The sequence below is a fragment of the Ischnura elegans genome, chromosome 2 (genome assembly GCF_921293095.1).
Source record: "Ischnura elegans chromosome 2, ioIscEleg1.1, whole genome shotgun sequence".
NCBI classification, from domain to species: domain Eukaryota; kingdom Metazoa; phylum Arthropoda; class Insecta; order Odonata; family Coenagrionidae; genus Ischnura; species Ischnura elegans.
This window is the reverse complement of record NC_060247.1, coordinates 12,842,357-12,857,736: the sequence shown is the minus strand read 5'-3', so window position 1 is coordinate 12,857,736 and position 15,380 is coordinate 12,842,357. Positions and strand designations below refer to the sequence as shown.

At 36.7% G+C, this 15,380-nt stretch overlaps 1 protein-coding gene across 2 annotated transcripts in view; it reads right to left on the bottom strand.

Annotated features, from left to right (window-relative positions):
* Positions 1 to 5,621: 5,621 nt before the first annotated feature.
* LOC124153390 (acid phosphatase type 7) overlaps positions 5,622 to 15,380 on the bottom strand; it is a 40,104-nt gene continuing 30,345 nt past the window's right edge. For both annotated transcript variants that reach the window (XM_046526512.1, XM_046526513.1), the window contains exons 5-10: positions 14,895 to 14,992; positions 13,726 to 13,903; positions 13,068 to 13,210; positions 11,396 to 11,567; positions 11,130 to 11,267; positions 5,622 to 6,499 (exon numbers count right to left, since the gene is read on the bottom strand). In XM_046526512.1, the coding sequence (XP_046382468.1) occupies positions 6,431 to 6,499; positions 11,130 to 11,267; positions 11,396 to 11,567; positions 13,068 to 13,210; positions 13,726 to 13,903; positions 14,895 to 14,992 (798 nt within the window). In that variant the 3' untranslated portion in view covers positions 5,622 to 6,430. The remainder of the gene's footprint in view (positions 6,500 to 11,129; positions 11,268 to 11,395; positions 11,568 to 13,067; positions 13,211 to 13,725; positions 13,904 to 14,894; positions 14,993 to 15,380) is intronic.

Genomic DNA, 15,380 nt, shown 5'->3' with positions numbered 1-15,380 from the left:
TCTCTCGTTTGCCCAACATTCTTTCCTGTACACAGTTTTCTCTCTTCCCCTACTATGTCCTACTCCTCGTCTCCGTCCACTTCACTTTCTCCGTTCTTGTCCACCTACTTTTATCTTGTGTCTCAATCATAGATCTTTACGAATCTCATAAATAAAAGATTAACCAATCTATTTTTATTTATCCGTGGAATCATCATAACAAGCACAGTTTTCAGTTCAAATAAATAAGGATAAAGTAGGAATCCCATTTAGGACTTGCCTGTAGGATACCTCAAGACAAATGACAATACGAATTGAAAAATTAGTAAACTGAGGCCAGATACGAAACATAATAAATGCTTGAAAAGATAGAAATTTTTTGTTAAATCTCAACCTGTCGTGCTAACAAAATATATTGAGCACTATTTGAACTATTGAAACTTTAAGCACTATTAACAAATTATTTTATTTAGATTTTCTACAATAAGTCACCATTTATTTAATCTTTTCAGAAAAAGATATTAAACTATTTGATCCTCTCATACTTTCTGACCATCAAGAAAATAATTTTGTCTTACATAGATAAATGAGCGTTTGAACGGTAAAATTTGGCTTTGGCAAAATATAAATTTTTTTACGTAGATCTTAAGTTCAATACATTGGTTTCAGGTTCTTCTTTAGGTTTATAACCACTTATGGGGTAGAAAATTTTGAATACTTTGAAAAGGTAATGATGACGAAAAGGGAAAACTGTAAATCTACAAATATAGCGAAGGACGGTTCAAATTATATTTTATAGCAATCAGTCTATTGCTTTTTGGAGAATCAGCATCCGATAGCTCAAATATTAATACCCCACCCCAGCAGGTTATCAAGTGGTTTAATTTTGATTGCACTAGCACATTATTAATAGTTTTAATAAATTGTGGGTAGCATTTATTGCAAAGGGAGTAAAACGTTGTGTGGATAAATTTAAATTTCCTGGAAATTTGGTTAACTTAATTCTGACTTTGGTCTTCTTGTGATTAATCCTCATGCCATATTCATCGCATCTCTTGTATAATGCATCCACTAGAGCCTGCAGCCCTCTCGATTACTGGCTGATCAATGCCTGATCGTCCGTGAACCTAACTGATTTTATATTATTCCTCCCACTTTTACTCCAGCTCCCTACTCATCCCACGCTTCTCTTACCATCACCTCATGTCAGCATATATGCTAGAAAGCAATGGAGATAGTGAACAGTATTGCCTTACTACTAGGCCAACGCTTGCCCTCCCAGTTTCTCCGTCCGCTACCTTCACTTGCGCTTCGTTCACCGTTGGGAGAATGCGCTAGTTTTTTCGTCATTCCTAAACCTCTGTTTTACTATGGTGTGGTCTTCCTGGTGTATCTCCGTATCCCTTGGACTTTCCTGGTGGACCTTCGCACTTAGGGATAATTGGACCAGGCCTTTGTGATGAATAACTTGTTTCTCCTGTAATATTTTACTGATTCCTCTCCCCGGTCGTTTCGCGTTCCTAATCCATAATCTCCTATTTCGTAGCCCTTCCTCCCTCCCCGACTGAGGCGTTATAGTTCCCCATCATTACTTGATTTTTTAACCAGGGATTTAACTTATTATTACCTCGTCTACTTCTTTCTCCATATGAATGTTAGCGGACTTGTGGACTTGAACTACTACTAAGTTGGTAGGCTGTGCCTCAAACTCTACAACCAGAATCCATATCGCTTACCATATTTATTAATACTGTTGTGTCAATCAGCTTCCCAGTTAATACTGAAGCTACTTTTGAAGTTAACTTTCTTCTCTACCACAACATATAGCCACCACAATATATGTGGGATGGGAGGTGGCATAAATTCTACCACCATTATATGGGCAATTTCTGCATCAGATTTTATTTGTTTTGTTGGTCTGCTGAGTATCTTCTAGATCTGTATTTGTAGCATCTCTGGAGTCACTATAAATATTATCAATTTGCTCATTACCATCACCATGTATCACAATGATGCTTGCTGTGAGATGGATAAAAATGTTGTGTTATCAGTGCCAGCAATAAAATAAGTATCGAAAGACGGTGCAATACCACTTCACCGATGTTTTCTTCATAAAAAAATATGCTTTCTCTTCTTTGCTTTTTACTTACATACATCCTATTTTTTCATCTGTTAATGCAATAGGCAGTACTATGTAAAGAAAATTTTTAAATCTCTTTTCAAATGCAATTCCCGAAGGCAGTCTTTCATGTAAAAACTAACGAAGCAGAACATATCTATCGCAAAAATTAATTTTATATTTTTTTACTATTTTCCTTTTATAAAATGCTACAGATTAATTAATCAATAGGTATCGATGCACGACGGACTCAATCATTTTGGCTATTTCCAGGCTGTATATCGTTGGTGGACGTTTTTGCCAATGTTAGAATGGGCGTGAATGTTTACATAAACTATGTACGCATAAAAAGTTAATTGTTAAAATTGTTAGTTTTTTTTTTATTTTAACAATTAAGTTTTTATGGTTTTAAGTTGGTGAATATGTTCCTTTGTTCTTCTGGAGACGATTACTTATTCTACCAAAGCTTTCAGTTTGAGATGTGAGTAAAAAAAATTTAGCGACATAAAAGATGCTTTTTGCAGCGTATTTACTACAAATATTGGCTTCGCAGGTAAATGGACGAAATTGTGTACGAGAAGGTGCACATGTTTTATTAATAATAAGAGCGTATAAATAAAATTCTTGAGTAAGGAAGGGCTGCCAGAGGTGGAAGACCAAGTGGCAGCATCAATTGACACATGAAAATCAAGTCAGTCTTCTGGTGCCTACGACCTAAGGCCCTCTGATGTGAACGAGCGGTTCAAGATACGCCCATAATTGCTACCCTGTTTTAGCACTTGCGTGATTTGAACTTGTATCGTCTCTGAGGAAGCATCCAGTGCAAGCATATATTCCAATGACTTCTATCCCAGATTAAAAAATTCTTTTGGCAATCCAAGGGAAATATAAGATTATTCCGATAAAAGAAATAAGCATTTGTCATTGTGATTTTATTCTAATTTAACCAGAAGTCCTTCACTCGATTCCCGGGAAAATGTAGCATTATTTGAAACTAATGCACATTTTTTCTGTTTATAAGGCTTAGTTGATAATGATGAAACTGTGAGCGAAATTGTAGTAAAAACCAAGGGTCTAAGGATAGACGAGAGACGAATAGGACAGTGGGAAGATGAGAATCAAATTATCGCATCTTTATGCAACAAAATATCAAAGCATGCGGTGTGGCAGAGATTGCGATGACGCGAGTGCGGAATCCTTTCCTCATTTGTGCATCCTGTTGCCTCTTTCAAAAATTATGGAGCCTTGAATCAATGACATTGTGTGCGATATGATATTATGTTCAAGTTTAAAATAATGAGAGACACAAAAGTAGTCCTAAAATACGTCATCTATTTTTAAGTTTCCAAAAAACGACACTCATTCCACTGAAAAATTAGACCATTACCTTGTATGTAGGAATTACGAATTCAATAATGCCGCCATATCTTTTGCATTATAACTTACTTATCTAAGTTTCCTTCTCAATTGTTCAAATAGCCAAAAAAGATGTCAGATGTAGAAAAATTCTATTTTAGGGACCGTAGAGTGCAAGTGTGCGTTGAAAGAGACCGATTTCCTAAATATTTTGGTGGCAATTGACAAATGCATGTACCTTGAATGTGCATCAGTTTTTTATGACTTAAGCAAACATATTGCCAATCATTATGCATAGTATAAGTTTTCCATGGGTTTTTGAATTGCAGGTTAGAAAACACTTCAATAACAAAAAATTGAAAATTTCGGTAATAGAACACGGATGTAAATCTGCACGCTGGTACACGATGCGTAATCTATGACGTGACACGAACTATCAAGAATTGCATTTTTTACATAATTTTAGGCATTGAAACTAATGAATTTCTTAAAAATTAACATTTGAGACTCATAAATCTAAAGCTAATCTTTCATTTTTAGCGGAATTAATGTGATCGATCTTATTTTTCGTATAAAATTATAGCAAGGAAGATTGCACCGATGAGAGGAAACTTTTACTCTCCAAATGAACTGATGTATCAGGGTAGAATGCTGTACTGAAGCGGATATAAACTTACCAGCTATTTCACCGGATTTTCTTCAATTATTTTCAGTCCATCTTTGGGAGTTCTCACGAGATAAGAAGATGAATTGTAATTGCTATCAGGGAGAAACCAAATATTCTGAGAAAATATCCCTTTGTATGGGACTGTAACAATAAAGATTTATAGCACCACTCATTAATTGTAACTTGATATATGCTTTCGGAAAAAAATACCGCATCAACTTCCGAGAAGCTCTGCTGCTCATATCGAGTTTCGCCAGAATGCTAAGTCTCCTTCGTATTTTGACATTTATTTCTTTGCGTAAAATGCTTAAATAAACTCAGAAATACATCGTGTTTGGTCTTATTCTTTTTGAAATTACGCGCACATTACTTATATTTCAATTCAATATAGGTGTAACATCAATTGACGAAAGTCATTCTTAGACACCTTTTGTGCTAATAGATGACTCATGCAGCGGTTGACCTCCACAGAAATGGGGAACTTCGAAGCTGGTAGGAAAAAAAAGGTCAGTGGGGGAGAAAAGGGAGGGCCCGAAACACGTTTCTATTGTTCTCGTGTAACTTGGTATTTTTTCGAAGCTAAGGTCTTCGTAATATGATCCCTGCGCGAGCTGTGACCTTTTTTTATTTCGAAGAAGAGGAAAACCTCAGAGGGGGGGGGGGGGGGCTAGTGCTGAATGGAGAGGGATACCGGATCTTGGGAAATGCGCTAATGTAAGTATCCCACGGTACTCACACAGCAGTTGACATCCAGAATTGGGGAACTTCGAAGCAGGTAGCCAGAAAAAGGTCAGTGGGTAAGAAAAGGGGGGAGGGCGTGAAACACGTTTTTATTGTTCTCGTAACTCGATATTTTTTTCGAAGCAGGGGTCTTCGTAATGCGATCCCTGCTTGAACTGGGAACTTTTGTTTGATTTCGGGGAAGAGGAAAGCGTCAGAGAGGGTGAGGCGAGTGCTGAATGGAGGGGGATAGCGGATCGTGGGAAATGCCATAAGGTTGCTATCCCACGGCACTGAGGTTCTCCTAGTGGGGGGAATCGGGGATTTTCGGATTTTTTCACCCGACCATTTTCGGTTCCCCTCGTCGAACTCTTTTCTCCGCTAAAATCCACGAATTTGATGTAATTCGTCAACTTGCGTAAAACGGCGCTGCGAGAACTAAATGACTACAGTTCTCTACATTTTTCCGAGTCAACTACCAACGACGTGCGTGCGACAGTGTATGACGCGAAATTCAAAGTATTCGAGGCGGTACTTTTCGCATAACTATTCGAAACCTCGAATATCGAATACTTTCTAATATTCGAGGTATTCGAGTATTCGCGGATACTATTCGCACATCTCTACTAAAAACGTAACTTCATTTTGTGTTTTTTCATAAAGTGCTACAAAATTCTTAAATTTACATTGGCACTTTTCGCTAGTACCACCAAATTACAGTGGCTCAAAGAGGGTTAAGAATGGACAGGAGAATGTTAAGAATTTAACTTCATTTAAGGATTCACTTTTCACTAAACATTTATTCTTTACAAGATTCTTCCAGTAGAAGTAATTCTATACAAATCAAATCAACATTAAATCTCATAGGTTATATTTCAACAAACAAACTTTAGTAAGAGATCCATTACAATTATGTGCATAAAATGGAGTAATTGCTCAAAAGGTAGGTAAAAATGCTTAGCATTTCCTGTGCGAAAGGGAAAAAAGGAATCAAACTTCAGCAATAGTGTGCTCTACGTTCTACTTTGAACTATGTTTCATTCTATTCAGAAAATTTCATCTTTTACAGATATAAAATTTAACATTGATAATAAAAATAATAATAATAATATGTATCAGACTGCAAAATATCTTGTATATGAATGTGCAACTCTTGAGGCTAGGAAAATCATTGAGTGGAAGGGAATTGCTCGTAAAGACATCAATGCCTCATTTCATATCTTAGTGACTAGGAAATGCTTTTATTGCTCCAAATGTTTTCATTTCATTCTGTTAAGTAAATAATAAAAGATACTGCTCCATGAACAAATAATAAGCACAGCCGTAAGCAGTACATTACATATTCAAAATACATTAGAAATGAGTAGGTGTATATCTCTATTCATTCATTCTTGCCAAATGTTTGGCTTGGAATGTTTTTTCACCATTACAATTATTACATCTTGATGATAACAAGTTACAACAACAAACTTTTTGTAACATAGATGATGGCAGTCATATTTGCATTCCAAAGTGATAGAAAAAATATATTCTCACTCAAAAAAGAAAATAATGCTTTAACAATCATAAATAATTGACACTGATTCAATTCAATTCCTTTTAGGATAACCTCCGTGGCTATCCTTGATCAGCCAAATTCGATCAATCACCTCACCTTCCTGAAAAGTAAATATATAAACAATAAACAGCAATTGTAACATTGAATATACCAGAGCAGATTATACGAGGTACAATGAAACGTTGTTATTTTGGCCATTGGATGGATTACGGGGGCAGCTTGCTTGAGATAAATGTCAGGAACAAAACCCACTTGAGGATTTAACTAGAGCTTTCTTTGATTAATTAAGACAAAAACACATTGAAACGAGCCACTTGATGGCGGTATGTATTCGTCCAAACTCACCAGAAGATATCAATTTTTCAAACATAGACACTTTATTTTCCACACTCTCCCTCTTCATTTAACTTATCTGCTTTCATAGCCGTTCTTACTCCTGATAAGCTGTCACATGACCAAGTGTGGAGGCTGGGAAACAATTTCAATTCAACCTCTGAACCTCTGAATCCCAGATAAATGGTTATAATTTCAGATTTTTTCATTATCACATTTCAAGTATGTAACAGATTAAAAAAAAACACAAAAATTAATTTTAATCCTCAAAAGAGTTTCCTTATGTAAATCTCAATGCCCATTTATGCATATTTATGGAATACTTCAGATAAATGGTGCAGTTGATTAGTCAGGGCAAAGTGTAACAGTACCTACTCCAATTAGCACAGCATTCCAATTAGCTCGGATCTACTGTATTAATTGATAGTTGGTTCAATGACAAATGTTTAAATAATTGAAAGATCAAAATTTCTAGAGCTGGACGAGAATAACATTTTCACAGGTGACCCTCATTAACTTTTCCCCCCTCGCATTAGTTACTTTCTTTTCTCCTTACTGATTCGAATTAAATTAGATACTGTTATTTCTGCTTTGAACAAAGTTTTTTGGTGCTACCGATAATAATTTGCAGGTTTGGAAAAATTTATTCGTCACTGCTTTCAAGAAATTTACTAATGACAATTTCCTGGACAGGTTGAGTTCCTTACATCAAAATGAAAACTGCATTACCACTATTTTTTATCACATAAGGTGCTTGCCTTTTTCTGTACGCATTATTTATGTAGCAACGAGTTCTCTAAATGAAAACTTCCATCAACTTTAAAACATAGAAAACAACCCTGATGTGCCATGTTCTGGCCATCTCTAAGAAAAAAGCTGTTTTATTTTGGAACATCTATTTCACATTTTTCGTAAAATAAAAATCAAAATATACCTGTCACTGCAATTAAATGGGTTGAGTGAACAATAGGCCGGCCCTTATTTTTCAGAATTGAGAAAAGTTATGTTTTCCTAGTCTCAAAATGATCCAAATGAAGTTCATATTCACATGTAAAAATTTGGTTTCTTTAAAATAACGGCAACCCGTGCCCCAAGGGCCCTAAGTACTGAGGACCCTCGATTGAGTTTTTTGGAGCAGAAAAAGTGCTATCCCTATGTAAAACGTAGAAGTAAAGTCCTTTAGGGCCGATTTTATGTTTGTTTCGACCTATCTCTAAGCGTTTACGAGACATCGTCCGTCGTAATGCAATCCACCCCCCCCAGGGCGCTACCCCGCACCGCGGCGCCGCTGAGGTACGGGCCGCACCACTTACTAGACACTTCCCCTCCACCCCCTCTCCTCCCTCAGCAAAGACTTTGCTCCCACTGGCAAGAATAAATGTGCTTACGTTAGAAAGAATTAAATTGCAATGAAAATATTTCCAATCCAATTGATCAATTTATTTTCACGCTAGTCATGAATTTCAGTAGATATAAACCAAAATAAAATACATTTTCCGAGTACTTCTAATCTTTCACTGACACCCCATATTTGGCAATTAAAGTGTCCTTGCGCACGCTAGGGGTTGTGCTACGATGAAAATTCGCACTTAGTAATAAATTTTGAAAGCTTTCTGCCTTAACTGACCTAAAACCTTGAATTTGTTTCACCCCTCTCTCTGCACATTCAATCAATTACCACTTATGGACCGCGAATAATTTGCAAATCGTTCTTGGTTGTTCATCCCATCCTCGCGTGCGCATCAAAGAATGGAGTGCATATTTACAATGTATTAAATAGCTTTCTTGAATTAGTAGTGACAAAATTTGATATAGATACCTTAGTCATGCCTTTATGTTTATAGAATGCCTTCTTCGGTGGATCATATTTTCCCTCACATGTCCTCATACGGTGTATCACGTTTTCCTTTTCATACCTAGAAAAGAATCCGTCAAAGAATGCAAGGCCTACAACTCCTCACTCAGGCACCACAAGTGGTTTGAAAACCTCTTTTGCACTGCTTTCGCTATGTCCAGGTTAACACTTTCGCAATCAACAAATCTTTTTAGGAACTGCGGGTCACTGTTGGGAGCAGATGCACCACAAAGAGCGGAGAACCACATCTTTTTCTTTCTTCTTGAATATATTGAAATATATTCCACTAATAACTGCATTTCGTGCTCCTCTTTGATTGCGTAAGAATTTTACTTCTTCAGCCCAAGCACATTTATCCGAGAGATTAATTGCACTTTCCTCCTCGTGTGTCAAAAACTCAATGGTACCGCTCCTTGCAATGTCAAACAAATCATCAAGTTTTGTTACGAAAGATTCTCTTCTCTTCATATCCACTGTAGTTCGCGCTTTCTTTTTATTTCGTCGCACGTTCATCCATTCTTTGCGTAATTTTTCTAGCTTTTCAATCGCTTTATTTTCCGTAATAATAGAAATTCTCGTTTTGTACGCATGGATGAAACGCATTTCTTACGGTTTTTCTCGCCTTAAGTCTCATGAATTTCGAACCCATTAGGTGATAGAGAAAACACACAGTACTTTACTCAATGTAGGTAACTTTCAGCCAAGTTTTTCTTCACTTTCTTTTCCAACCAGTTCAATGCCTGGATTTAGTCTTGATTTCATTCCTTTCCTTATTGGCTTATTCTTAAAATGAACTATTCATGATAAACTAGTTATTTCGCCATTATTCTCCTTACATCCTAAAAAACTTAGCACTTTCTATCCTTTGCACACTGTACACTAGAACTATCTCTCCACTGTTCGTGAACTGACTGCCTCGTTTCTTCTTCCTTGAATAATTCTATCTACTGTTGGAGCCTTGGAAGCCATGCTCATCTCCTTCATTCCTTTATAAAGGCCGTTTTACACGGCACACGGAATTGCGCAGTCTGACGTACGTGTGAAGGCGCAATCAAAATTGCGTCGTGTAAAGCGGTGAATTGCTAGAACACATGCGAGAATGCGTGGATGCGAGACGGCAAAATAGCCCCTGTTCTAATTTCGTTCATGCATTCGCGCAATTCCACGCCATTTTAGAAATTAATGCAGCTCTAACCTGCGCAATTCCGTGTATCGTGTAAAACGGCCTTAATTCACAGACACAATGCTTATAATATTTTGTGCATAAAGAGCATTTTGGAACTTGCTGGAATGGTTCGCGGCCGTATGGCGGCAACAAATTAAGGTTTAAGGGTTCGGTACCCAGTGCATAGGATGGCACTGAAGGGTTAAAATTGACAATGTAGGCTTAAACAACATTAACCATGACACAAGAGGAACAACCTGTTCAATTCTGTACCACTAGCATGTAAATATTGTCGTCAGCAGGAAAGTCTTTGCTGAGGGAGGAGAGGGGGTGGAGGGGAAGTGTCTAGTAAGTGGTGCGGCCCGTACCTCAGCGGCGCCGCGGTGCGGGGTAGCGCCCTGGGGGGGTGGATTGCATTACGACGGACGATGTCTCGTAAACACTTAGAGATAGGTCGAAACAAACATAAAATCGGCCCTAACCTAAAGGACTTTACTTCTACGTTTTACATAGGGATAGCACTTTTTCTGCTCCAAAAAACTCAATCGAGGGTCCTCAGTACTTAGGGCCCTTGGGGCACGGGTTGCCGTTATTTTAAAGAAACCAAATTTTTACATGTGAATATAAACTTCATTTGGATCATTTTGAGCCTAGGAAAACATAACTTTTCTCAATTCTGAAAAATAAGGGCCAGCCTAGTGAACAAGCATGTCAGAGGGCAAGGAATTGCTTTTACTGTGTAACGTAGTGGCCTGGCTACACGATAAATTAACTCACACAAGATAATGTCAAATGTATGGACACATGAATGACCACAAAAATGCATTGTGTAACCACACGACTAGTGCATTTGCATGAACAGAAAATAAAACTTGTTCTAATTCAATTCATGCAACTGTACATTTTCCGTTCTGGTCCACCCAGTTCCATCCATTTTGATATTAATTCATTCGGGTTAATGTATCACGTAACCAGACCTTAACACTGAGATGTTAATTTTTTCCATAATATGTAAAAAATGTGCATTAGTTTAAAAAAATGTCTTAAAATGCTGATTAAATAACTAACTCATGTTAAAAAGAAATTGACGGACTACATTTAAAAAATCGTTTCTCTTTAAAATTTCTCGAATTCAGATCGTTTTATTAACATTAGTATTCTTGGTAAAATTAACCAAACCAAACAAAATGAGGAGATGTATACCTCTGCTTTTAGAAGTTTCACATAATAATCAAGTACGCAGATTTTTTTTAAAGCGACATTAACTATAAAGTAAAAATTTGACTTGGTCAGGCGGCTCCCTCAATCAGGCAAAACAGAGGAAAGAAAATTATAAGGGGCAATTGTGGGTGATGGTTCACAGCTGAGATGACTTACTTTATCGTCGGAAACCTGCTCCATATAAAGATGGGTGGCATTAAATACTTGCAGTCTTGCGTAGCCATAGTCTGGACTGCGAATAGCAGACCATTCGGGTTGCATAGGCTTGAAAGGATCCCTTTCCTCCTGACAGCCCTGCAGAGTAAAAGCATCATTCATCAATTACTCTTCTTATTCATACCAAAGAACTTTCCAAAATATTAGGGTCAATTTTTAAACTCTATATCATCTTTCACAACCAAGTCTGGTACGTCAATGCTTACTGCTGATCCTGTAGTTATGTGTACTGGTGCGCCTGGGTTGCGATATGGCTCCTCCATACTTCCATTGTACACAGTGTAGTTATACAAGGGCCACATGCGTTCATAAGAATGCTCATGCGCCCAAATTTCTAAATCCACTCCATAATCATAAAAGAGATCCTCAAGGCCAAACCTGAAGCAAAGCAATGAGGGACATCAGTACAGAATGCAAATAATACAATTAAATTTTGAAATTCATAAAAGTTATTGGGCCTAAGGTATGTAGTTAGTAGTGTAACGTAGTATATCTGTGCCCTTTGATAATTCCTAGAAAGTTAGTTGTTATTCAGCAGTTGCAATTACAGTAATTCCACAAATGTAGCACTCCATAACTTGTCATGTCCATTCTTAAACAAAGCACCAGGTAAACTGACAAATAAGGAACTAGAAATCAATCTAGCCAAATTATAAAATATATAATTCAAACAAATGCGGAATACTTAGTGCATCATGCAGGGTGTGTCTTTTGAGTAATGAGATTAAATGCATTGAAAGTAATTTAGTAGAGAGTAGATCACTACAAAACTCCAGTTATCTGCCAAGTACGCTACTCAACATCAATACAGTTCTGCAGGCAAGGTTTCCTCCCTTGGCATGCTCCGTGGAAGTGAACAACCGTAACATACTTCAGAGCATGCATGCATGCAAGGCATTTCGACAGCATTCAAGATTCTTGGTTACCGAGCACTGGACAAAAAATGGCATCATAACAATTCCTCAGCCTTCCTTCAATTGCCCCAATCTTGCCCTAGCAGACCATTCTCTCTTCCCTAGAGTGAAAACTGCCCTCAAAGGATGCCACCACAGGGCCCTAGAGAGGATTTTGTTGTTATGTACCAAAGTGGCTTGCATGCAATGCTAATACTATGAGAGATATTTTGATTGTACACTTCCACAGAGAGTATGAAGCGTGGAAAGATTTCCTGAAGAAGTGAGTTTACACTGAAGGAGCATATTTTGGAGACTACTCGAATCCTCAGGGAATAAGCATCCTTACCATAACAACAGCCCACGTCACGTAACTATTTCAAGATCTATGTGCGAAGGTAGAGCAGTTGGGTTATGCAAATGTAACGACGATAGTTGTATTTTGAAGAGTACCACACTTCATTTGAGTCAATGTCAAGTTTATGTTAGTTAGACTTCACAAATAAATTAAGAGTTTAAATTCTAAAAATTAATAATGAATCTTGGCCTCTCCAAAAGTAAAATCCGACATCCTGTAAAATACTTCTCCAAAAGAAGCCAAGACAAGGTTGTGCAAAATCTTCGAGAAAGTTTATGGTGATTTAGAGGTGGGAGGGAAATCATCAAATGACAATTAAGTAAGAATATTGGTACCCCTATTTTTCACTTGTATAAAGGCTTTGGTATTGAGTAAGAATACATAAATGATAAGTATGAAAACTTCGCAAGCAAAAAAAATGAAATTCGAAGTATTGCAAGCTGAAAATTGAATTATAAAAGTGCCTCAAAACTGCAACCATCTTATGTATCTGCTGGTCATACTCAGCTGGAGAGTTGTGCAACTAATACAATTTATTAGGGAGTTTCTCGGCCAGATTTCATCCCTGGAATGCATGCAATTAATATCCCTCTATCCTCTCCTATCACTCATTCAAACAATACTTACCAATTCAGGAATGGGAGACCTACTCTCACCATAGTCGAATAATATGTGCAATCGTCATGGTTCCAATTTGAACAATACATTGGCCTGTGCCCATATGTAATGATCCAAGGCCTTAATTGTCTATTCTCAGGTTTATTAGCCTCCTGCAATGCATTTAAAATGTGAAAGACCTTGTTTTACTCACATAAATAACAATCATTGAATTCTAGCTGGGGCACTTCAATAGTGCCATACACATAATAAACACAGATTTGACATTTAAAGGGTTCCCAAATGTATAAATTTTTCCTTGAACATGCTTGAAAAAGTCACCTGTTTTGCCCAACATGAGAAAGTTAAATTATTTGCCATCCACCATTGTAAGCAAAACATGTCATCATTTGAGAAATTCATTGGGTTAATGGATTACAAGCATTTTCAGTTTTTGATAAAACAGAAAAGGAATGAAAGACTACTGAAATTACAGCATAGGCACCAATGACAGAATTCAGAGAAACTAAGTGATATTCAGTGTGAGGGTTAACACCAAAAAAAAATTACTTCAGACAAAAAATTTCATTGGGGAAGGACTTATTTTTTCATAATTATTTACAGAGCACTTGAAAAGAATTGAAACATCGAATGAAATACACACTCATCTAGAATATGTATTCCTCACCTTGAGATCTTCTTCTAACCAGTAATACTGCTTCACAACATCTTTAATTCCATAGTTGAGGAAATAGTAAAATTCTGTTGATATGGATATGAAATGGATAGGTCCCATGTTGAAACTATAAAACATACTATCAAACTCTCCAGGCATAGCAAATCGAGCTTTGTAGTTACTGAAGTTACTGTAAGTACAATCATAATTTAGAAAAATATTACCATCATTAAGTTATTATTCAAACTACACTGAAATAAGTTTGATGAGAAGCATTGGATTTATAAATCAAATTTACAAATAGAGAAAATTAAATACTCAACCCTCTCCTGCCGGTGCCTACAATTGGAAAACGTTTTCCGTGCTACGAGTAGCATGAGAATATTTTAAACCTCTCCGTACGGAGGTCGTTTTTGGGGGTGAGTTACCCTGGTATTTTCGTCCCTCAGATTTGGGGCCCAGCTCAACGGGGGCCGTATCTCAGCCACTGGACTGCACCCTCTTATCTAACCTTATCATAGCATGAATCCACGGTCTACTTATTGCGTTACCAGTGTTTTTTTCAACCAAACATAGTATTTGATTTACAATAATTTAAGAAAAGACTTAGCTGTTTCACAAAATATTATTTTGTGAAACAGCTAAGTCTTTTCTTAACCTTTGTGCATCATGAAGGAGTTTCACCATGTTACACCAACCACCATCGCATTTACAATAATTTATTCTTCTACAAGAAATACTGACATTTTTTAATTATAGTGGAATTTTAAACAGATTTCTAGTGTTAATAACAGCAAAGTTAGTATATAAAAGGTAATAGGAGGCTATAACTGTGGAAGTCCGTTATTTTTAATGCCAAAATTTCGTTAATGGAAAATAAAAATATAACACAAATTTAGGTGGAATCTGGATTTCTATAAATATGTACATACATACATATGATCGTGTGACATGAAGATGTCAGAATGTGATGAAACCTATGTTGTGTCCAATTATGTAGCATAGTGAACCCAACAGTATATCTGGCAGTCAAATGTTAAGCACATATGTATGATATCAGTTGCTATTTCATAACAGCATCTTCACAAAAATCTCAGTCTCTGAGAGAGGATTATTTCAAAATTCACTGCATTTTTTTTAGATTGATAGAAAGTACTGTGGAATTTATGTTCCGTACTTACTATGCTTCTTCATGATTACCGGGGCATGTCATGTACGGCATGTAGGCAGCTATGCTTTCTATTTGTCTCATGAATTCATCTCCAACTTCAGCATTTTCCTGAAATAATTCTAGAGATTAATGCATATTTCCTTGATAAAAACACAAATGGCAATTCCCACGCTATTTAATTTTACTTAACTTTTAATCATGGATATAGCAAACTTCCACAAAATCAAGCCTGAAATGATTTTATACATATTTCCTTTCCAGAATCATAAGCAAGCAAAAGCGAAATGGTTGAATAGAAAAAAATATGAGTGGGATACTGGTGCTTTCTAAAAACTGGCCTCTCTATAGTAGAAGACTCCACATTTCTTAAATTGAGTTGAAAGGCTAGTTATCATCCAGAGTAAAGCATAAATATGTTTTGGGCACCTTCCATGTACATGTGTTATGAATAGTTCTAAACACAAAAATCTAACCACTCAAGAGCCAAAAATTTCAA